At 43.3% G+C, this 25,598-nt stretch overlaps 1 protein-coding gene across 4 annotated transcripts in view; it reads left to right on the top strand.

Moving 5' to 3' along the window:
- The window catches only part of MRTFB (myocardin related transcription factor B), a 309,401-nt gene extending 285,322 nt beyond the window's left edge, over positions 1 to 24,079 (top strand). For all 4 annotated transcript variants that reach the window (XM_069734075.1, XM_069734074.1, XM_069734077.1 and 1 more), the window contains 5 exons: positions 883 to 1,038; positions 2,183 to 2,341; positions 4,015 to 4,155; positions 9,427 to 9,487; positions 18,168 to 24,079. In XM_069734075.1, the coding sequence (XP_069590176.1) occupies positions 883 to 1,038; positions 2,183 to 2,341; positions 4,015 to 4,155; positions 9,427 to 9,487; positions 18,168 to 18,673 (1,023 nt within the window). In that variant the 3' untranslated portion in view covers positions 18,674 to 24,079. The remainder of the gene's footprint in view (positions 1 to 882; positions 1,039 to 2,182; positions 2,342 to 4,014; positions 4,156 to 9,426; positions 9,488 to 18,167) is intronic.
- Positions 24,080 to 25,598: the final 1,519 nt, after the last annotated feature.

Below are 25,598 nucleotides of genomic sequence, written 5' to 3'. Positions count from 1 at the left end.
GAAAATCCATTGCGTTATTCAGAGGAAGAGATCAGTTTTTACCAGAATGCATCCAGACATTGTGGTAAATTATCCCGCCCCCCCCCCCCCCCCATAAATTGTCGTGTGGTGCAGGTTTTTAATCCGCAGCAGATCCATCTATGGTACATGTTTGTCTCGAATTTCAACCAAGGAAGCAAAAATCTACAATAAGCCCTTCCTCCAATGAAAGGGAGTAAGTCCAAAATAGGAATCACTTTACTATTGGTCATACATGGGATGAGGTGTTATCTGAGCATGCTCGAGTTCTAACTGAGTGTCTTTGTCGTGCTCGAATAATATGTTCGAGTCCCTGCAGCTGTTCAACAGCCGAAACACATGCAGGCATTGTCTGTTTGTTAGGGAATCCCTGCATGTGTTGAGGCTGTCTAACAGCCGCGGGGACTCGAACATTTTATTCGAGCATGACTCAGTTAGCACTCGAGCATGCTCAGATAACACCTTATCCAAGCACGTTAGTTCATCGCATTACAAGGAAGCATTACCAGTGTGAGACCTGTAATGACTGACAGCCTGATCTCACTGTAGAGCCTCCTTTCATTTATAATAATCTCTGGAGGCGGACTCTCAGGAGATCTCTGGGCTGGACATAGATCTTAATAGCTCATTTACATATTAAGAAAATTGTGGATTTCTCTGGAATAAGACATTGAATCGCAGATATGAAGGTGTCCTGTTATTCAGCTTCCTATGACCGTATAGACGGCTTAGGAGGCCGACTCTTACTGATAAATTCTCTTTAGTGAAGAACTGATTTGTATCAGAGCAGGAATTGCATGTAACTATTAAGAGGCATTTTCTGCTGCAATCTCTCCTACATTCATGTCTGCATATAATCCATAGGCTCAGCCACAAGCACCAAGTACATCTCAGCCTTCAATCATGAACTCTACCCCTGCTACTCTGGTCCAAGCATCGGCCTCTCAGAAACCGCCGGCATCGGTGGCACAAGAGAAATTTACACCACATATGCTCAACCAGAATCCGCAACCCAGAAAGGTTTGTGATGCATTGAGACTGTACATACAAGGCACTTTGCATACTCCTATAATTACCTGCTAACATATTTTTCTGTTCTTCGTTTCCATGAAAAATGTCTTACACGTTCTGTCCAGCAGGGGGAGACAGTGCACAGTTATTTAGTACACAGCGTTACACAGTGATGTCGTACTTTGTATACGGCCTCCTGTCTGATTCACGCGGCCGGTCACTCTCCTGCTGAGTATGTATTGTAGGAGAGTCTAGTTTACTAGTCCAGAAATGCCCCTAAGCCTCCATGCAGCATCCATCCCACTAATAATTCCCGTCTGGATTACTAATTGGTTTTGTATAAATGTAGATGGAGAGCCCCTTTAATATGCACCAATATAAGGGTGGTTTCACATTTGCGTTTTTTTTTTTTTGCGGTAAAAAACGCATGCGTTTTTTCCCCTATATTTAACATTAAAAACGCATGCGTTTTTTTGTATGCGTTTTGACGCGTTTTTGCAACGCATGCGTTTTTTTCTGCATGCGTTGTGTTGCAGAAATGCAACATGTAGTATTTTTAGCGGCGTTTTTTTTGCCGCAAAAAAAAGCATGCGTTTTTTTGCCGCAAAAAAATGCATTGATGTCTATGTAAACACATGCGTTTTTATCCACATGCGTTTGCATGCATTAAAAACGCATGCATTTTTAAAAACAAAAAAACACACTGATAAACCACCCCACACCATAAAATTGATAAAGGGATCCTACCCCTAACCCTACCCCTAATCCCTTTAAGGTTAGGGGTAGGGTTAGAGTTAGGATCCCTTTAGGGGGGTAGGGTTAGGATCCCTTTAGGGTTAGGGGTAGGGGTATGGTTAGGATCCCTACCCCTAACCCTAGATCTTTCTGTTTATAGTGGGTTTTTTACTTTATTTTGATGATTGGCAGCTGTCACACATTTATCTGCATGCGTTTAAAAAACGCAAACGCATGATAAAACGCATGTTAACGCGTCAAAAAAACGCAGCGTTTGCACGCGTTTACATGCGTTTTTTCACCATGCGGTTTTTTTTTTTAAACGCATGCGTTTTGAAACGCAAGTGTGAAACCAGCCTAATACACAAGCTTGTCTATGGCTTTGGATAAATGTCTGCGTTGTAATTCTTATCCTTAGGTCTGTCCACCTGCAACGTCAAACAACGTATTTTCATATCAACCCAACCCTGTCACTACAGTTCCTCCATCCTTCAACAATAATGCACTGACTACTTCCCAGGTGGCAAGAACACAGCCAGCGGCCCCAGTACAGAACGGGCCGACGACCCTTCACAAGGTTGGTATCTAACATGCAGGTGCATTTATTGTCCTCGGTTGTGAAATTTTCGCAAATTCACTCCTAGACATGAGCAAAGATCCCATTACTCAGGCTAAAAAGTGCTCGTCTGCTCTTCTTAAATGGGTAGAATTGCAAAAGCAAACAACTTTACAATTTAACTCTTATTAAAAATCATTTGCGTTCTCAAGAATGGAGGGATTCTGGATTCTATAGTGTATTGATTGTTGCCTTGGTTACCAGCCACCTCTGCAGTTCATCGGCAGTGGCCTGTCTCCTAGAAATGCTTTGAAGGTGTATGGGTCTGGCCTGCTTCAGGGCAACAGTGCTCCTCCGATGCTGCAGAGGAAAAAAGTGCCCCTGCTTACAGCAAGCAGGAAAGAGTGCACTGTTCGGGCCAACGGTGCAAACATGGCGCTGGTCAGAACTGTCAGTTATTATAAGTGCACCACCCCCAGGAGGCAGGGGAGCAGTGCACTCATGAAGACACAACTTCACAAGACCCCTTTGGTAGGGTTATTCCCACTGGGAATAAAATTAGGGGTCCGACCACTTTGTCTCCCACTGATCCCAAGATTGGAAACTGGTGCGGTGGCCAGACGTAAAAATAAATGGGGTGGTGGTGCACAAGACTGCCTGAAAAAGCATAGAGAATGAATGGAGGAGTGGTGCCACCGCTCCATTCAGTGGGGGCTCTGTTCTCAAGATCAGTTATATGGATAGGTGATAACTTCTCATAATGGGGATAACCCAAAATGTTAGTGTACCCAAGGAGTTCCCGCACAGATTCTATTATTACAAGATGAAGAATTTGGGGAAAATTTCGCCAAAATTCTGCTGTAAAACTTTTTGAATTGTCACCACATTTTTTCGCAACTAGTAGTTGATTAAAAATTTTGCAACTTTTGGCATTTTTATGCCAACTCCGGCAAATTTATCAAAACTGGGCAGAGAATTTGTCACATCACACTTCAGCGCACCGTTCACCGACTCACAAAATACCAGTCTGGATGAATCGGGACCAAAGCTCCCTAGAAACCAGCGGTATACTCTGAGGGTATAACTTCATTTTCAGTAAATTTGCAGCTGCAAATGTTAGGAGTCAAACTGCTGTGTGTACAGGGTTCTACAGTTAATGAGATCCGTTTTCTACAAACAAAAAAAATGAATTAAAACAACAGCAAAAGTTATGTTAAATAAAATAAAAATGTGCCTCTTTCCCTCGGTGATTGAGAACCGAGCCATCATACCAATAGTACGGCACGTGACTGCTATAGACACTGGCTGCAATGATAACATGCTGGTCTCAAAAAAAAATAAAGGAGAACCCCCCGTGTCTCTTTACTGGAGCCTCGAGGGTAGAAGAGGTGAGAAGCATTTATTTTTCCGTTGTATACATATATTGCCATTTTTCTTTGGACATTGGATACCCCTTCACAGGACCCCCGGATTGTTGCAGCCTTGTCTGGTGCCGATGCTCATTTACTAATAAAACGGGTATCCAAATGTTAAAGCCAAAAACTGTTCTAGGTTTATTGAGATTTGGAGCAGGATGACTGTGTAATAAAAGTGATTTTATTTCCCTGCCATTTGTTTTCCTCTTTTTCTGTCCCAGGATTCCAGTCCGCGTTGTCAGATAATATATTGCACTTGTCCTTGTGTTCTTTCCGCAGTCCAACCCCGCATCCCCGTCCCAGCAATACATCGTCCAGCATTCTGGGTTCAACAGCTCAGCTTCTAAAAATAAAGACCCTCCTCGTTATGAAGAGGCCATCAAGCAGGCTCGTAATATTCAGCCTCAGCCGCACACCGAGGTGGGTTACACTGCAGACATATCACTGAAGTGACTCCATGTTCAGCACAGGCGCTACCGCTGATTATTAGGAGATTCGTCCATTTCCAATAGGCATGCTTCTTCCACAACCCATCTTGTACTTTATCTATGAAGCAAGGAGCACACAAATATTATTTCTCTGGACAATAGTAAAGTTTGACATCAGTGTCACATTTTGGCCATGAGGTGGCGCTGTTCTCCTCTGTAATGGGGCCATAAGTACAAGGTTAAAGGGAACTTGTTACTAGACTCCTGCTGCCCTAACCACAAGCAGCGTGATTGCAGCCAGGTACGTCTTTCACGTCGTTCTTGATGAGGGGCCGAGATGGAGTCAAACCCTCCTGATTCATTAAGAGAGATACGTCTCTTAATGAATCAGGAGCGTCTGACAATAGGCGTACGCCCAAATCTTACTCCAGTCAGGGACTGGCATAGCATTTCTGGAGTAAGGAACCCCTCAGCTCACCATGAATTAGACAAGCTGTGGCGTTGCGCCCCAATTCTGCCACAGCTTTGCCCATATTGGCCAAGATTGAAGAAACCGGCATGAAAATGCCAAAAGTCACACTATTTTTACATAACTCAAAGTTGCGCAGAAATGTTACGTCTTTTCAAAGTGGTTTAAACTGCTTTGCTGAATCGGGGGCCATAGTTTGTAAAACCTGCCGGGGACTATGGGGAGAGGCCTGACTAGTCCTTTGCGGCCCCCAGTCCGCTCCGTGAGATGTGTGTACATAGGGAGAGACCCGTCCATTACCTGGAGCAGAGAAAGGACAGGCTGTATGGGGGGGACTACACTGGACTAGTTGTGTCTCCCGCTATGGTCCCCTGGAGCTTTTCAGTGGGAAACATAATCTGGCTGCACTCACACAGCCACGATCTGATTCATGCTGCACATGGTTCAGAATTAACAGGTTCCCTTCACAGGGGTGTTCTCAAGTTGGGTGTCCGATGGTTGGGGGTCCATCAGCAATGGCCCCCACCACTCCCAAGAATGACGGCTCTGAAGAGTGGAGCAGAGGTCAATCATGCACATACCATTCATCCTTAATAGGTGCCCCCTGCAAGTTTGCCAGCAGCATTCAACTCCATACTCTGTGAATTGAGCAGATGTCGGGCTGTTTGCAAAATCTGAGCACCTTGGAAAACTACCTCGGAATACTAATTTTCTTGCATTGACAAGTAGCAGAGGAAATGAGTTACACCTTTGCAATTAAGGTACCGTCACACTGAACGATATCGCTAGCGATCCGTGACGTTGCAGCGTCCTGGCTAGCGATATCGTTGTGTTTGACACGCAGCAGCGATCAGGATCCTGCTGTGGCATCGTTGGTCGGAGCAGAAAGTCCAGAACTTTATTTCGTCGCTGGATCTCCCGCAGACATCGCTGAATCGGCATGTGTGACGCCGATTCAGCGATGTCTTCACTGGTAACCAGGGTAAACATCGGGTTACTAAGCGCAGGGCCACGCTTAGTAACCCGATGTTTACCCTGGTTACCAGCGTAAACGTAAAAAAACCAAACACTACATACTTACCTTCAGCTGTCTGTCCCCGGCGCTCTGCTTCTCTGCACTGTGAGCGCCGGCCGGCCGGAAAGCACAGCGGTGACGTCACCGCTGTGCTTTCCGGCTGGCGCTCACAGTCGGTGCAGAGAAGCAGAGCGCCGGGGGACAGACAGCTGAAGGTAAGTATATAGTGTTTGGTTTTTTTACGTTTACGCTGGTAACCAGGGTAAACATCGGGTTACTAAGCGCGGCCCTGCGCTTAGTAACCCGATGTTTACCCTGGTTACCAGGGGACTTTGCATCGTTGGTCGCTGGAGAGCTGTCTCTGTGACAGCTCTCCAGCGACCACACAGCAACGCTGCAGCGATCGAGATCGTTGTCTAGATCGCTGCAGCGTCGCTAAATGTGACTGTACCTTTACACTCTAAAGTGGATCTGTAATCAGATTTCACAATACAGACTGCAAATGTTACTAAATAGATGTCTTAGACCTGATGAGGCTGGTGTACTTACATACATTGCCTCGCACTATAAAATACAAATTGTGATCTGATCCATGGTCATATAGTGTGTTTGTTTTCTTGTACACTCTCTGATTTCTGCCTTATTACCTTCTCTTCCACCATGGCTGTAATCATACAGGCTTTTGGAGGTGATACGTTGAATTCTATGCTAGTGTCAGTGAGTCACAGCCCAGGTATTAGAAACTTCTGTCACACGGAAGTGGAAACCATCAAAGCAGAATAAAAAAGGAAATTAATAAAACATTCCTGTAACACGCTTGTTTTCACAGATTGCAGTAAGACATCAACGAGCCCAAGATATCCCGGCTGTGTACCACCGATTGCTATGATTTGAGATCAAAATTAGTGATGAGCGAACGTGCTGGGGTGAGGTGTTATCTGGGCATGCTGAAGTGCTAAGCGAGTGTCTTCTGCGTGCTCGAAAAATATGTTTCAGTCCCCGTGCCTCCATGTCTTGTGGATGTTCGGCAGCCACAACACATGCAGGGATTGTCTGTTAGGCATGCCATAGATGTGTTTCAGTAGTCGAACAAACGCGAGACATGCAGCCGCGGGGACTTGAACATATTATTCGAGCACGCCAAAGACACTCTGTTAGCACCCGAGCATGCTCAGATAACACCTTATCCCAGCACGTTCGCTCATCACTAATCAAAATACATCTTTCCAAGATGCTATTTTTGGTACAGAGCTGCAGATCTCCTGCATAAACATAAAATTACGCCCCCACTACTGGGAGCCAAGTAGCGCACAACATACTTGGTTATACATTTAAAGGCTATGGACACCTTTGAAATGGAAAAAATGATTTTTACGTATGTCAGTGTTGACCTTTAGTTACCAAAATTGCACACAGTATTCAATTATTATTAATTTTCAGACCCCCTGATATGCATTTTACAGCCTGATCCAAGTTTTTTATTTTCTCCTGTGGGAGCGTCCCTCCCTGCAGTACAGGCTGGATGTGAGCTTTTGTGTGTCTAGAGTGAAGTTGTCTTCACTGGTTTTCATGCATAAACACAGTTCCACCATTGCACATATTTCCTCCCATGAGCTCTTCTCCTGGACTACAGCTTGTTCTCTGTGCCTTCCATAAGACAATTTGGATACTTTTCTCCCTTCCCCATCACAGATCTGTGGACAATCCCCTCCCTATTTATCTCTAACAGAGAAAGGAGGGTGGAGCAGCTTTGAGGTACATATAGGATAAAAAGCGCAAATAGGGTGTTATCTAGGTTAGACAGTAACAAAAGAACATCCCCAGTGGTGCTCACCTGGTGTGGTTGTGTCTTTTTTTTCTAGATGAGACTTATGGTCACTGCGGCAGCAAATTGATAGAAATGTATAAATGAAGACTAATTAGGAAGTTGACAATCTTGTATTTCGGAAGCAAATCACAATCTGTGTGAAGGTGTACATAGCCGTTATCTCTATATCTCTTATCCACTATGCTCCCTCTAGTGGTGTACATAGCCTTTATCTCTATAACTCTTATACATTATGCTCCCTCTAGTGGTGTACATAGCCTTTATCTCTATAACTCTTATACATTATGCTCCCTCTAGTGGTGTACATAGCCTTTATCTCTATAACTCTTATACATTATGCTCCCTCTAGTGGTGTACATAGCCTTTATCTCTATAACTCTTATACATTATGCTCCCTCTAGTGGTGTACATAGCCTTTATCTCTATTAGGCTACGTTCACATTTGCGACGCATGCGTCATATGCGCCCCTATATTTAACAATGGGGTGCATGGACATGCGTTGTCTTGCGTTTTGTGACGCATGCGTCTTTTTTGGCGCAAGCGTCAGGGCGCAGAGGACGCAGCAAGTTGCATTTTTTTTGCGTCCACAATCGGCCAAAAATGGACGCATGCGTCACAAAACAATGCGTTTTGCATGCGTTGTGCGTTGCGTCGCCGACGCAACACACAACAACGCAAATGTGAACGTAGCCTCAGTCTTATACATTATGCTCCCTCTAGTGGTGTACATAGCCTTTATCTCTATAACTCTTATCCACTATGCTCCCTCTAGTGGTGTACATAGGCGTTATCTCTATAACTCTTATACATTATGCTCCCTCTAGTGGTGTACATAGCCTTTATCTCTATAACTCTTATACATTATGCTCCCTCTAATGGTGTACATTGACGTTATCTTTATAACCTCTTATATACTATGCTCCCTCTAGTGGTGTACACTGCTGTTATCTTTATAACCTCTTATATACTATGCTCCCTCTAGTTGTGTACACTGCTGTTATCTTTATAACCTCTTATATACTATGCTCCCTCTAGTGGTGTACACTGCTGTTATCTTTATAACCTCTTATATACTATGCTCCCTCTAGTGGTGTACACTGCTGTTATCTTTATAACCTCTTATATACTATGCTCCCTCTAGTGGTGTACATTGACGTTATCTTTATAACCTCTTATATACTATGCTCCCTCTAGTGGTGTACACTGCTGTTATCTTTATAACCTCTTATATACTATGCTCCCTCTAGTTGTGTACACTGCTGTTATCTTTATAACCTCTTATATACTATGCTTCCTCTAGTGGTGTACATCGACGTTATCTCTATAATAACTCAGACATTATGCTCCCTCTAGTGGTCAGATACTTAATGTACAGTTCTGAACTCCGCTCATCTCACTGATGACATGTTATCCAGTGTCACATCAGATGAAACACGCGTGGCAGCCAGCTGCTGGACCCTCACATCTATGTCATGCATAGATAGATTGATTTCCAGGACCAAGTTGAGCGACCATATCAGTAAACTGAGACTGCTGGATGATAGCCCTGAGAGCTACCTCCTGGCATCTGGGACTCTTCTTTTGATTAGCCGGGCCTGTCATAATGTCATCGTTGTCGTAACGCACAGGTGACATCATACCAGGCTTGCTAACCAATAGAAGAGGCGCTAACGCCAGGAGGTAGGAGGTGGTTCATGAGGTCCCATCTAGTGGCCAGAAAATACTGACCTGGACTCTGGAGTGACTGCTGAAAAACGATTCGTACCAACTCACATAGTGACATTAGCAGAGAGCAGCCGGGCAGTGGACTCCGGTGACTCCTGTTGGGGTCAAAAACATTTTTGTGTCTATAAATACTATTGTTATCCTGCTTATACGTGTGTGGCTGCTATGCGGTATGTGGTTCCTACTCCAGTCTATTTCATGTGTCTTACTTATATCGCCATATAGGCACCGAACGCACATAGCCAGCAGATGGATGACCTGTTCGACATCCTCATCAAAAGTGGAGGTAAGAAGAAGCATGGCCTTGTCAGCTGGCTAACTAGTTTTCTACAGTAAAAGTAGATCATCTTTATATAGACTTTGCCTCACTTGTCGTCTTGAGTTACAGCCTGTAATATTGTCCAAAGCTGCGTTAACAATTCTGCAAACATTAGAGCTGAAGTCTCCCAGCATTCCTTACTAATTTGCATTTTTGGGAAGGTCGGTCTTTACATTAACACACATTGAAGTAATCCGATATAAGAAACAATCCTTCCCTTCCATTTTATAGCAGCTCAGATGCTGGCCGCGCTTGTAGACTATGCAACGTCTGCCAGAAGATTGCAGCTCTGGTCTGTACTGTAGATTGTAACCCGGGATCAGTACAATAAGTCATCAGGGGGCCACACTGACAGCGAGGGTCTCCTGTCTGGACTCCCTCCCCATTAGTATAAACACATGCACATTTACATACATATTCACATTAGGAACAATGTGATAAAATGTGCGTATGCTGATACTGAATACATGCGCATGTACACATTAAACACATATACACACAACGACATTCTCGTGATGCACATGTTCAGACAATTATTTTTTTTCCAGTGATTCCTAGTTGTAACATCCATAAATTTTTACCTTTACGTAAGTGTCATTATATGGGGTTTCCATTCAGATACATTAGCGTAAGTTTTTTTTTTCTAAGGATTTAATGCAGAAAAAAACTTTTTTTTTTTCACCACTTACTGATCACTGTATTGTACGGCATGTCAAATAAACCCTTGTTTTTACTGATTTCTGATGTTTAATTTTTTAATTTTTAATAATTTGTGGGGGGAAAAAACTCCCAAGTGACGCCCCTCAGGAAGCCTTGTGGAGTGTCGACTTTATTTTTTAATAGCATGTTTTTTTGGACAGAAAACATCTATTCGCTGTGATATATCTCACTTCTGGATCTTCCCAGCATAACATTATGATTTTCAAGCTGAGACTTTACAGATCTCCCGAAAGATCCGACAGCAGAGCTCTTACCAATTAATCGTGAACTCTTGGGCTATATTCACACTTAGCGGTTTTTACCGCGGAACCGCCGCGATTTTGATGCTGCGGGTCCGCAGCAGTTTCCATAGCGTTTACAGTAACATGTAAACCCTATGGAAACCGCAAACCGCTGTGCACATGCTGCGGGAAAAACCGCGCGGGAACGCAGCGGTTTACAACCCGCAGCATGTCACTTCTTTGTGCAGAATCGCTGCGATTCTGCACCCATAGGAATACATTGAACCGCTTACTTCCCGCATGGGGCTGTGCCCACGTTGCGGGAAGTAAGCGGATAATGTGCGGGTGGTACCCGGGGTGGAGGAGAGGAGACTCTCCTCCAGGCCCTGGGAACCATATTTGGGGTTAAAAAATAAAAAATCTGGTTATACTCACCCTCTGATGTCCGGAGCTCCTGGGCGCTGCACGCGGCCGTCCGGTCAGAGTTGCTGTGCGACCAGGACCTGCGGTGACGTCGCGGTCACATGACCGTGACGTCACGAAGGGTCCTTCTCCCACAGCATCTTTGGAACCGGACCGCCGGGTGCAGCGCCCAGGAGATCCGGACATCAGAGGGTGAGTATAACCAATTTTTATTATTTTTAACATTACTATTGATGCTGCATATTGCTGCATATGCAGCATCTATAGTATAGGCGGAAACCCGCAGCGGAAAACGCGGAACAAACCGCGATAAATCTGCAGGGAGAACCGCAGTTGTTTTGCCCTGCAGATTTATCAAATCCGCTGCGGGAGAACCCGCAGGGACCCGACGCAAGGTGTGAACATAGCCCTTGAAGTCTAGAGCAATGGTCTTCAGGACACTTTTTCTGCGGGTGCCAGGGTTCTTTTCTTTTCTTTGCACTTTTCCGTCAGGAGCCCACAGCACGACCTCAGCTTCTTGACAGTCACTTTCAATGAGCAGCTCTGCTGATAGGAGAATGACAGACTTGTGTTACCGGCATATTGGCCGAGGACTCGGAGACCGGAGCCAAACTTAAATAAGTAACAGCTGAAGGAAAATTAAACCATGAATCGAGAAGGCAAAGCAGCCGTCTTTTGTATGCAGAACGCATTGCTGCAGTCTGTTAACCCTTAGAAGTCTTTGTTGGCCTGAATATACAGTTTCTGTCAATTTTGCATGGGATTTTTTAATAAAATGATCAATCACTGCTATGGCGCAACAGATTAGCTTAGAGTAAAGCTATTCACACAAGTACAATATGAATTATCCTCCGTGCCACCATGTTTCTGAATATAACTGCAAATAGTGTTTAACCCCTTCACCCCCGGAGCTTTTTCCGCTTTTTCATTTTCGTTTTTTGCTCCCCTCCTTCCCAAAGCCATAACTTTTTTGTTTTTCCGTCAATATGGCCATGTGAGGGCTTATTTTTTGCGGGACGAGATGTACTTTTGAAAGATACCATTGATTTTACCGTGCCATGTAACAGAAAACGGGAGAAAAATTCCAAGTGTGATGAAATTGCAAAAAAAGTGCAATCTCACACTTGTTTTTTGTTTGGCTTTTTTGCTAGGTTCACTAAATGCTAAAACTAACCTGCCTTTATGATTCTCCAGGTCATTACGAGTTCATAGACACCAAACATGTCTAGGTTATTTTTTATCTAAGTGGTGAAAAAAAATTCCAAATTTTGCTAAAAAAAAAAAAAAAAAAAAAATGCGCGATTTTCCGATACCCGTAGCGTCTCCAATTTTCGTGATCTGGGGTCAGGTGAGGGCTTATTTTTTGCGTGCCGAGCTGGCGTTTTTAATGATACCATTTTGGTGTAGATACGTTCTTTTGATCGCCCGTTATTGCATTTTAATGCAATGTTGCGGCGACCAAAAAAACGTAATTTTGGCGTTTTGATTTTTTTTCTCGCTACGTCATTTAGCGGTCAGGTTAATCCTTTGTTTTTTTTGATAGACCGGGCGATTCTGAACGCGGCGATACCAAATATGTGTATGTTTGATTTTTTTTTAATTGTTTTATTTTGATTGGGGCGAAAGGGGGGTGATTTGAACTTTTATATATTTTTTATTTTTTTTTATATTTTTAATCACTTTTTTTTTTAAATTTTGGCATGCTTCAATAGCCTCCATAGGAGGCTAGAAGCAGGCACAACTCGATCAGCTCTGCTACATAGAGGTGAAGTACAGATCACCTCTATGTAGCAGAAATGCAGGGTTGCTTTGAACGCCGACCACAGGGTGGCGCTCAAAGCAATCGGCCATCAACAACCATAGAGGTCTCAAGGAGACCTCTGGTTGTTATGGCGATGCACTGCTGACCCCCGATCATGTGAGTGGGGGTCCGCAGTGCGAGCACCTCCGGCCGCGCGGCCGGGAGCGCTAGTTAAATGCCGCTGTCAGCGCTTGACGGCGGCATTTAACTAGTTAATGGGCGCGGGCGGATCGCGATTCCACTCGCGCTCATTGCGCGCACATGTCAGCTGTACAAAACAGCTGACATGTCGCAGCTTTGAGGTGGGCTCACCGCCGGAGCCCACCTCAAAGCAGATATCAAAGTATCATTTTATTCCGCTTCCTATAACCTACATGCCCATATAGACGGCTTAGGAGGTTTGATCCTACCGACACATTCCCTTTAAGAGTTTCTACCGGCTGTAACAAGTTTGAATACTTTAAGCCTCTGAAGCAAAAAAATAAAAAAACTGAAGCTTCATAAACATTGATGACACCATCACCAAAGAACAAGAATTATCAAAATTAATAGTAGGCAAAGGCCGAGCATTGTCCTGGTAGATCTCATCGGTCAGCTCCTACACTGGTTTTTACCAGTATATGTATTTACCTTTATGGGGTATTGGGCCACAAACCATGATGCTCAGTATCTGCACAATTTTTCTGCATGTATCTAAACCTGCATCCACCATAATTACCACCATCTGCACGATTTTGCTGCATGTGTCTGAATCTCTGCCCTGCGTCACGCCCAATGTGCATTACATTGGGTGGCGTGTCGAGTGCATGCAGCAATAGGCAGCATTATCCTCAGGGCACTATACTAACAATATAGCTGTTTCCTATGCACATCCCGCTGTTGGAAAATTCTGCATTGCTGAGAGCGCTCATATGTCATATAACGGGCACAAGCAATATTCATGGCAGCTTTTCCCACTGTTGGCATTGATACTGTAAAGCTGTTGAGTGTGGCCCCATTGTGCCACGTGTCGGGCTTACCCGTGGCACAATGGGGCGAGACAAAAGTCAAGACAGTCCGAGGTTGTGGCAGGCAGCACAGGTTCAGAATTAGTAGCCAAGGTCAGGAGTGAAGAGATCAGGATAAACGAGAAGGCAAAGGCAAGCCGGGGTGATAACAGATGAGACAAAACCGGAATAAGCCAATGCAGGAGGTGTGCGAGTGGCCTGCGTAACAGATACTTACATGCTCACACTCATTTAATGGTGGACTGCAGGTGCTATACCATTTGTTTAGCATGAAAATGATGTAGAGCAGTAAACATCTTCCTATACCTCTGTAGCTTTTGAGAAACTAGGGTTCTAAGCTTCCACTAATAGCCTAGGAGGAGTTGTAGTACCACAGAATATGATGACAATAGCCTTGAGATCATTACACTGGTGAAATAGCATTAAAGGGATCTATTCCCCAATCCATCCCCATCCATTCCCCATCCCAATCTCAATCCATCAACACCTTTATATCTTCTATCTGTTGCTGCTATCTCCAGCATTTGTAATTTTCAATCATATGCAAATGAAGCTGTCAGTGCCCCGGGGGCACTTACTGCTTCATATGCATATAAATAGAAATGCTAATTGGGAATGCAGCAACAGATAGAATATATAAAGGTGTCAATAGATTTTCAAACAGATTCCCTTTAAGATTTTGAGTAGCATCATCATTGCTTGGGTTTTAGAGCATAGTAATGACATTTGCAAAATTGTTGCTGGCTAAAAACATTGCTTATAGTCATTTTAGTTCCACCTAAAATCCACATTTAAAAAATGTCTTGTAAAACGGGAGCTTAGCCTGTGTTCTTTACAGATTTAGTGAAGTACGTGACTGTGGTTGTACTCGGATGTCGGAGCACGGTGTCCTTACCAGTAATGCTCCCTGGCTTTGCGTTCTCCAGATCCTCCTCGGTAGCGCAGCTCTTTATGGGCTTCACTATAAATTTGTCAGTGTTAGCATTTTTGGTAGATGGGTTTAATACCATTTTTCTCTCCAGTTCATCTTATTTCTGTCTTTGAAGGAAGATGAGATTTAGTGCAGACTCTCGCAGCACTTAATGGGTGCGTGTGGCTCATGACATCATTTCCCTTTTATATGTAGCACCTAAGGGAGACGGAGCGAAGACCTGCAGCTTGAGAATCCATTACAATACTCAGCGGAGAAAGCGGAGGCTGATTATTTTCATGGCAAGCGGTCAATTTTGAGCTCTGTTTCATCTTGCTGTCAGAGAACAGTGATGTTAATGAGAGTGCTGAGATTTAACATTTGATAGCCAGCCGTCCGTTTGGATTTCAACCACATCCTCGGCCCAGTACAAGTCTCTCTTTTCAGAGTAAATGAATGGAAAAAAGATATATATTATGAAAACAAACGATGAATTTCCTTCTGCTCAGGTATTCACGTACAATGCACCTTTTCCCTAATTAGTTACCATATCCCTTTATCTTAAAATCTCTTCTTATTCCTCCTCTATTTCGAGACCATCAGTGTGAGCATTTTCACACCATCCATGGGTTCCTACTAAATTTTGCTCTTTCTGCAGTTATTTTCTCTCCAGATGAAACGCAGCCTATGGGCGGATTCAGATGTCCGTGCAGCACGGTCCAAACATGGCCTGGCCGTGGGTCTCCCAACCCAAGCGTGACACCTTCATATACTTCTAAGACTCAGGTCAGGAGACCATCGGTCAGTCTGTGCATTGCGGTCCATGCTTGGACCGTGTTGGATGGACGTCTGGATCAGCCCTAAAAGGGAGGTCACATGAAAGGACCCGTTCTATGAGGCAGAGAAGATGAAGTCTTGATTGGAACTTGTATGACATGGTTGTTCATGGATCTTAGTGAGCTCCTCTAGGCCAGGGGTCCCCAACTCCAGTCCTCAAGGCCCACCAACAGGTCATGTTTTCAGGATTTCCTTAGTCTTGCCCAGGTAATAATTGCATCACCAGTGCAATGCAAAGGAAATCCTGAAAACATGACCTGTTGGTGGGCCTTGAGGACTGGAGTTGGGGACCCCTGCTCTAGGCTGAGCAGCACTTTTCCAAAAACCATTGATCATCAGAGACATCCAGACTTCCGGGTCACCTCACTATGAATAGGACCACACACTGACAAGTGTTTCCAATCAGGCCCCCAATTAGTAGTTCTGGGGAAACCCAGAGTTATGGTGTTGTCCACTTATCCCCAAAATTGACAATTAGGTCTTCCTCTCCCCTTAGTTATGATCCCTACACGTTGACACTGTCCAATTAGTACCGACGGTGTCCGAGTGTGTAGAGACATCGAAGAGGGGATTGGTGACACCCAGTTGTATAATTAATCATACTTTACCAGGAAGAATAACGAGGAACATCACAATGCGGAGTTCTGATAAAGGAAGCCTATGGTGAATACCCTACTGTATTTACTAGCATGGACAATTCGGGGTCTTTCAGGGCTCTTTTGATATTGCCCTTATTTTTGATCCAATTAAACTGCAAAATTGTTTTACTATATAAAAGATAAATGGGTTAATAAAATGCACATGTAAGAGTATATATATCAAGGAATGAACTTTATGGCGTACAGGACAACGTCTTCCAGTAAATCTGTAGACAATGTATTTTTCCATACACCTAATTTCCTCCCATATATGCAGCCCCTCAGAAGTTCACGTTGCAGCTATACGGTATCTATATATCTAGTGTTGATTTACTATGTTCCATGTTTCCCGAGGATTAGGCGCCACTTTAAAGCTTTGTTCAGCTCTATACACGATAACAATACAAGTGCTGTATGTTTCCCATGGCATACAAAGAAATGACTCCTCCAGTTTGGAAAACCTATTAGCGTTGAAGGCTGGTTGTCGGTAATTTATCACTGCTGGGAATACAAGTGCCGGTTAGTATCAGACTCTGAGAAAAGGTTTTATTGTCTAGGAGGATATTCTGTTTAAAATTGGATCCGGATAAATGTATACATCTGGAAAACAACAGAGCGCTTTGTCCATGATCTTTCCTTAAAGGCATTGTGTGTCTGACAACTGCTATTGCTAACTGCTTGTGTGATGTGCACAGGAACGGATTCACATTCAGGCAGCACCTAATAAAGACAAGAATCACTCACCCTGCATTATACAGAATATTTAACATTTGCAAACTCCATAAGGACCTTAGAAAGACTTGGTATTATCATAGGTTTTCCTGCAGTGTCTTTTCTCCTGCTTTCTTAAAAGAAGTTTATCAGCACAAAATGACTGTTCAAACCAAGCACAAGAGCTCAGTGCACCCCAGCTGTGGCCACACAGCTCAGCACATCTTCACACCAACTTCTTTTCCATCCACCTACACTGTCCTCTGGCTCCTTTAAAGAGAGTACTGTCAATCAAGTAAGAGGGCAGAGATGGATGAAATACAAGTGGGTGGGAAAGTGTCCAGAACTGTTTGGCTGCACCAAGGGTGCACCGAACTCCTGTGCTTGATTTGAACAGATCAAACAGATACTGGTATCCTTCATAAATACACTAAGGGGGTGATTCATCAAAGCTTTTCTGGCAGAAAAAAAGAACTTTCAAATGTTACACTTTTTTTTTCGCAACATGAGGTTGGGCAAAAAAAAAGCAACTTTTGGCATTTTCATGACATTTTCACCCCAGCTCTGAAAAATTGGGTGGAACAGGGGCTGGATTAATATTTTCGGCAAGGCGTACGCATTGGCCCACTATGTGCCTCGCCTGAGTTATTAAGAGTCCTGAGCCTCTTAATGAATCAGGAGCGTCCGCTCCAAAACACCCCCCTTATCAAGGCCGGTGAGAGAATCGCCCCCTAAATGTTTTGGGAGGTCCCCGAGATATCTTCTACAAAGACATATATCTGACAGTCATCTATATAGTCCTTATCACTGCCTGGGACTGGGTGCCGTTACTGGCTCTTAGGAAGCAGTCAGACAGCTGTCAGACAGCTTCATTGGACCGAGCTCAGAACACAATGCTCAGACTGGTCAGCGCCTCTCCCGACCTGAATGTGACAGCTTCATACATTTCTAAGCCGCTGTCACGCTCTGGTTGGGAGAGCCGCTGGCCAGTCCGATCATCTGATCTCGGTCCATTATCTACAGCCGTCTGACTATGCCCTTAGTCTGTTTCGGGAACCGCGACGTAGGTGGTGCAACTTCATATTTATTGCTACTTTAGGGAATGTTTACATGGTGCCGAATTGCTGTGGATTTTTAGGACGGATTTATTACAGTAGTACCAGAAGGAATGAGATTTTTCCACATGCCATCCACAATTTGAAGAGTTTTAGTCCACGGCATTTTCAGTTATGTCTTGGATTTTCACAGCAGATTTCCTCGCTTTCAATAAATGGGATAAAATCTGTGGTGAATCTGCAGCAAAATCACACAGTATTCCTTATGTATTTCTTTAAGTGACGCGCCTAGAAGTGTTAACCTTGTCTACTTTGATCTTTCAGAAATATCTCCACTCGTTAAAGAACAACCTTCTCCAATATCAAAGATGAGACCGGTTACTGCCAATGTAACCACCATGCCGGTGAACACGGTAGTATCGAGGCCGCCACCACAGATACATGTGGCCCCTCCTTTGTCTTTGGAACCTACAAGCAACCTGTCTATCAGCTTAGAAAGCCAACTGGAGGCCTTCTTAGATGGAACTCTACCGGCGGGAACGAACATTCCTCACCTAGAAAGCCATAGTGATGGCCGAGATACATTTTCTTTAATCGATGATCTTCACAGCATACTGGACCATGATCCCACACCAATGGAGACCACGGACACTCCATTCATTGCAAGTAGCTGCTTATCCCTAGACCTCCAAGATGCCAACCTGGACAACATGGAGTGGCTGGATATTACAAGTTCTGGTTCTTCTCTTACCCCCTTAAGCTCCACTATCCCAAGCATGTTCTCCACTGACTTTTTGGACACTAACGACTTACAGTTACATTGGGAATAAACGTGAACTGTAGATCTGGGATTTTAATATAGGCTGGAACATGGTTGTAATTGCCGCAGTTACACCAAACAGCAGGCGACAAAGTGATCTGCAGATTTTAACTGCACTGGATTCCCAAATATGTTACTGGCGGGCCACTAGGGAGAGACACTACACTGTACCTTACCTTAACGGTAACCAGTCCTGGTAGGTCAACAATGCTGATTGAAAGCATTAGCAGATTGAAAAATAGAATGATCATTGGGGTAATTGTACACAAACTACATTAGTGATGGTGTCTGTATGGTTGTTTTTTTTTCCACATTTTTTTCCACTAAAGTAACTGCACTTGACTGTTCCTGTGAACAGGCTGAGCCAACAAAAATACCCGGCAAAGCACTGACTGGTTCAGGGTTCGCTCTCTTTACGAGATCCGCCAAGACTTTGCATAAAGCGTAATTGGCTATAACCGTCATGGCAGCATGATCTAAACCTTACATTACTAGAATCTACATTTCACTGCAATTTTCCTATCACATCATAAAGAGCGTATACATTTTTTGTTTTCTTAAAAAAATGCAAAATTTTACATTAGTAATGTTCACATATCAATACACAAGGGTATTTGTGTTGCTGGAAAATGCAGGTTCAGTGTATCCGTTTTACAGAGCAGTTTGTGTTATTTTTTTTGTATGAAACTTTACAGATCATGTTGGTTTTTGCTTTATTTTATACCGCCTTTTGTAACCGTTGAGAACAAAGGGATTTTTACGGCGTCCTCTCCGAAACTGACTGTAATATACTGTACAGAATTGTGTGAAATAATGTTTTTTATGGAGCGGTCACGTGCTAGAAATTAAGGGCACAGGCTTTTTTTTGGGGGGGAGGGGGGAGGGGATTCCCAAAACGGCATGCACCAAAATATAAAGCGGATATACTAGACTATATCAAATTCTAGTCTATTATGTGGGAGAAGAAAGGGATATGGGCTCAGACGTGTCCACTACAAAGGGGCGTGTATATAGAATATTTTTTTTTGAATCGTTGTAAACTTTGTAAATATACTTATAAGCGCAAATATACCAATGGAGAAATGAGATGATGATGTAAATATATAAAATAGACTGGTGTTTTCTTGACTAAGAGTAGCTGCACGCTATTTCTGCATGTAATAATGGGCATAATTCTACAAGGAGGGGAATCTGCCATAGTCATGCCTGGCATTTCTGACTTAATTCATGAGAATAAAATTAAAAAAGCGGTTCCATGTTACTCTTTTGGAGAGTAATGATTCGCAAAAATATCATCCTGTCGTCACTGGTTCCAGGAGTATGCTACTGGGGTGACAACCCTTACGTTCAGTTTTAGCCACCATACCAAATTTTTGAAAAATTTGGGATTTTTCTTTTATTTTTCAGGTTCTTTAAGTAACTAAAAAAAATCTCCACGATCACATTAAATGGTCCTCATGTTAAATCCTCATTCTGCTTCTCTATAGGAAATTTTAAAATGTAAAGGCAGGGTCTGGTATTACATGAAAGGGGCTATTTCTTCCAATTCAAGACGATAAAGCTTTGCCTGTTATTGCATCTTGGCCCCACTTAAGATCACGGGGTTGAGCTGGATTACCGCACAACCCATGGTTAAGGGTGACACTGTTTCTGGAAAATAGAAGATCACAGCGTAGAGGGATCATCCTTATTCTCATTTGCACATGGAAACACGAGAAGCAATGGGATGAAACTAAAAGAGAGACGATAAAGATTAGATATTAGAAAACACTTTTTGACAGTGAGGGTTACCAATGAGTGGAACAGGCTGCCACGAGAGGTGGTGAGGTCTCCTTCAATGGAAGTCTTCAAACAGAGACTGTCTGAGATGGTTTAGTGAATCCTGCATTGAGCAGGGGGGTTGGACACCGTGACCCTGGAGGTCCCTTCCAACTCTATCATTCTATGATTCTAAGATGTAGACATCATCGTTAATGACTCCTTAGATTCATGACTTTATCTGTGCTCGTGTATAGATACTGAGGACCTTGTCTCTTTTCCTTCGCCCCATGCATGACTTTATATTTGACTGCGTATGGCTAGCTATGTTGTTACAGATCACGGAGTATCCGCTGAAAAAGCCATCAGGGCCAATGTCTCGTTTCATATCAGTTTAGTACAATCAGTCTTTAGGACGTCTAAAAGAATATTAATAAGGCCGAGCTCCACGTATATATTTTTATGGTGTGTGATACGTTGTCCAACAGTATGTATTATTGGGAGTAACCCCAGCCGGCTGTCAAAATTGCTCCTAAAAAGAGGCCCTATTGTAAGGTATGTGTATCCGTAATCTGGAGAAACTCTGGAAATGGTGGATATGGTCTAATTTATGCTATACCGTATTACTTTCCAGTTCATATAATTAGTGTTCTCCTATGTGGCTTTTAAATGTTTTAAAGGGAACCTGTCATCTGTCCTGATGATGCAAAGCTGCAACCCCATGAGGGTTTCCTAAAATGGCAATAATGGGGCAAGAAAAAAAAGTTATAAGATAAGTCCCTGAACTTTTTGAGCTTATAGCACATGATCCTTCAATTGTGATTCTATTCTCAGTAGTGAGGTGTAGAGATTCCTGTCCTCAGTAATCCCATTTGGCGTTCAAGGTGGGACTTTAAGTGGATGAAGTTGTGCCACTGTGTTTTGGGGTTTTTTTGGGCTGGGTAGGTGACTATCGGTCAATCTACACTTGCTCCAGCAATGGTTAGCTTTGCATTCAGCAGTGATTTGATGTAGCTCATGCCGCCAGTTTGTTGGTTTGATAATACTCATTAGTTTTGATATTTTACTCCAATCACCTTAGGGTTGTCAGCTTATTTAGCAAAGTGCGCACCTTTTGTGTATTTATATTAAGGAAAATCCTTAGAGTACAGTATAATAACCATATTCCCTAATCATTGAGAGGTTTATCTATCATAGTTCATCCATCTGTAAAGGGCTCTTGCGTTTACTAATTTTGTGCTTTTATAAGTGAATACTTTAACGTACACACCATGCCTCAGAGCCAAGATTGTGGGTTGAATAGATATTCTTTACTTCTTTGGACACAAGACTGTGGAGAGACCAAAGTCCTTATTTGTGACTGATCCATAGACTGTATTGTCTAGAAATCTGTATATCATTGTACACTGACATCTCAACCCAGGCTACATATGACACAGTGTAAGTGTCAATGTACAGAAACCTTTTAAACACCTTAAAGGGATTCTGTCAGCAGTTTTTTTTTCTACTGTCTCTGAGAGCAGCCTGATGTAGGCAAAGAGAAGCTGAATCCAACGATGTATCACTTAGTTTACTGGGTGCAGCTGATTTGGCACATTCAGAGTGTTTAGATTTAGCGCGAAGCAGAGCTGAGGAAGCTAGCCCCGCCCACACTAGGCTCTCTGTGTACAAAGTTTATAGACAGTGAACTGCTTATCACAGCAGGGGGCGTGTCGGACGAGCATGCAGGCACAGCTGTATCACAGCAATGATAAGCTCCTGGTGCTAAAGCAACAATCATAGCCAGCAAACAAAACCACAGAGCTTTATAAGAGAGAAAATCTGTGTTTTAACCCTTACCTCATGCTGTCTTCAGTTTACATAGCAAAAACTTGCTGACAGATTCCCTTTAAAGGGGTTGTCTCATCTTATTACATAGGTAAAATTGAAAAGTGCTTGTAAAATCAAGCAACTTTTAAATGACATCCTATCCATTCTGAAGAAAGGAGGAATCTTTAATTTGTAGCCAAGGTTAGGTCTTCAAGGCAAAGACCTGTCCAGCTTGCAGGTGCTGCTCTGAAGCTGGCCGCATCCAGTATGTCTGGGCTTCTCCCATGCTGCCAAGGCAGAAGTGCCTCCACTAGCAACTTGGGTCAGCGCAGAATTGGGGCCAGCGGCTCAGCCATACTGTCTGACCCAACAGTCTTCAGGAGCGCACCCCACCTGCAGTGGCAAGCGTGAGGAAGGGATGCGAACCTTTCCTGAAAAATGAACATGAGACAACCCTTTACATGTCTGCATCGGTGGCCTCTAACTTGTGGGCCCCTAACCATTGGGACCTGTTGGGATTTATAGCCTTACCACATATTGTAGTTCACTGGTCTACAGGAACCAAGAAACAAAGTCTGCTCCACAAACATAGAGCACAGGAATACAGATGACAAAGTAGCATTTTTTTTAGGTATTTAGGGAAAATAGGTAAATATATATAAATATAAAGCTAATTAACAAGATTGCCCTATTATTTATTGTATTCCCTTACAGTGCCTTCACAGGAGGAATGAAGCATTACAAGGTGCCTGTTGGCAGCAATGGGCTGTCTGTGTAATGCAGAGACATGCCAGGTCCTTCACAGTGACAGGTTTGTAGATAGATGGAAGACATGCTCTATTATCACTGAGTGCTCCAGTATGGGATTTGAAGTTTCTCTCCTGAGCTGTCATCATTTGCGCCCTTTGTGATGTTTCTTATACACACAGTACAGGAGTTTATATAATTACTGATCATTGCCTCTCCCGATATCACAGCAGTCCTGGTCATCTTCTGTGCCATATGAGCACCGATGAGACTAGCCAGATCACTGTGACCTCTCCGAAGACCGAAAGCTCCATTTTTAATGCAATCCTATGAGATCCTCAATGTGAGTTTTATAGGATTACTTTGCGATAGCGACGTCTGTAAGTAAGAATCTTATTGACGTTCATATGGTGGAGAAAAGAACCAGAACTGCTGTGATATCGGGAGAAAGCTGCAATCAGTACACAGAATCGACATGGCAAAAGATGGTCTTCAAAATAGACAAGATGATTAACCAAAATTACTGTATTCTCCAAGATGGCGTAAGACACACTAGGCTAAACACAATGAGGATGAAGCCGCACAAGTTAACTTGCCAAAGTAAAACATTGCGATGATCGTGTGCTTAGGATTTTTACATGGAAACCTCAAAAATGAATTCCTAATACCTTCATAAAGTAGTGAATGGTTTAGATCCATCTTTACTATTGTCTGCAGAAGAATTATTGTGATGTTCTGTGTTCTTGGTCGCTCGCTGCTTTAAAATGACATGACTGCGCTGCCTCTGTAAACCCCTGTAGATCTGAATGTGACTTTGTCCAGGGGCCCATTCATGGATTGCCTTTCTATGAGATTTTTTGATGCCTTTGTATTTGCAGTTTGCACCCCATGCGATCAATTCCATATCATGATGTTCGAATGCCAGATGTTTTGCACATTGTACATATCGTATTGCATACTGTATTTTTATATGTGTAGCACATTTATCATTGGATATTTTGTACATAGTGGCAATGTTGTAGCTACTGATAAATTGTTGAATAGGAGCATCATTTTTTTTCTGCATTTTTTTGTGTTTCAAAATAAAAATAAATTCCTTTTATGTCGGTGTCATTGATGTTTCTTTTGATAAAACATCCTCTCTCTACTCCTGTATTGTTACCCAAGGTGCCACCTTCTGTTCTGGCATCCATCATTAAGTAATAGTACCTGAGCGTGCTCACATTAAGTAAGATTCTTCTGTCACATCTTCTCCCTGCTAATTATAAGGACTCACACACGTGACTATATTATGACAAGAAGTATATAAGGCCACATTAAGCAGAAAATATTATTTTAAATCTTTTTAACCCCTTCATGACCCAGCCTATTTTGACCTTAAAGACCTGGCCGTTTTTTGTAATTCTGACCAGTGTCCCTTTATGAGGTAATAACTCAGGAACGCTTCAACGAATCCTCGCTGTTCTGAGACTGTTTTTTCGTGACATATTGGGCTTCATGTTAGTGGTAAATTTAGGTCGATAATTTTTGCGTTTATTTGTGAAAAAAATGGAAATTTGGCTAAAATTTTGCAATTTTCAAATTTTGAATTTTTATTCTGTTAAACGAGAGAGTTATGTGACACAAAATAATTAATAAATAACATTACCCACATGTTTACTTTACATCAGCACAATTTTGGAACCAAAATTCTTTTTTGCTAGGAAGTTAGAAGGGTTAAAATTTGACCAGCGATTTCTCATTTTTACAGCATAATTTACAAAACCATTTTTTTTAGGGACCACCTCACATTTGAAGTCAGTTTGAGGAGTCTATATGGCTGAAAGTACCCAAAAGTGACACCATTCTAAAAAATGCACCCCCTCAAGGTGCTCAAAACCACATTCAAGAAGTTTATTAACCCTTCAGGTGCTTCACAGCAGCAGAAGCAACATGGAAGGAAAAAATGAACATTTAACTTTTTAGTCACAAAAATGATGTTTCTCCTTCGCCTCATTGGGGGACACAGACCATGAGGCTGACACTAAGTAACACAAAGAAAGTTAGCTCCTCCCCTGCAGTATACACCCTCCTGCTGGCCCCCAGCTAACCAGTTCTTGCTTAGTGTCCGTAGGAGGCACACGGACGGGTCTGCTATTCAGACCCAAAGATTTTACCTTTTTACCTTTTACAACGGACGAAGGGGGCGACGGATTCTTTCATGGTCCGATCTCCCCCGAACCAACAACAGGCGAGCACGGGAGTTTCACCTCTCCGTATCCTCTCCTGCGACGTGGGAAGCCACTGCCTGAGCTGATTTTAGGGGCGACGGGCCTCTTCATGGGCACCGATCTCCCCCCTCCCTTATCAGACGAGCACTGGAGTTTCACCTTCAGTATCCTCCTCTGCAGCCAGGCCTATTGCCGGACATTCAGCCCTGTCCACCAGGTTTTACCCTCGGCTGTACAGAGGCACCTTCCAGCGTGGCGTCCGAGCAGCCCCCACTGCATCACCACTGAAAAAGCGGATGATGGAAGGAGGCAGACGGTTCCTCTCCACCCCTCTTCTGCAGGTATGGTGGATGGAGGCTCCCCAACCCTACACCGTCCTATCTTCCCGGGCACAGCTCCTACCTGTACGGG

This window comes from Ranitomeya imitator, chromosome 7 (genome assembly GCF_032444005.1).
Source record: "Ranitomeya imitator isolate aRanImi1 chromosome 7, aRanImi1.pri, whole genome shotgun sequence".
NCBI lineage: Eukaryota > Metazoa > Chordata > Amphibia > Anura > Dendrobatidae > Ranitomeya > Ranitomeya imitator.
Note: the sequence above shows the minus strand (reverse complement) of the source record. Positions and strands in the feature narration are given on the sequence as shown.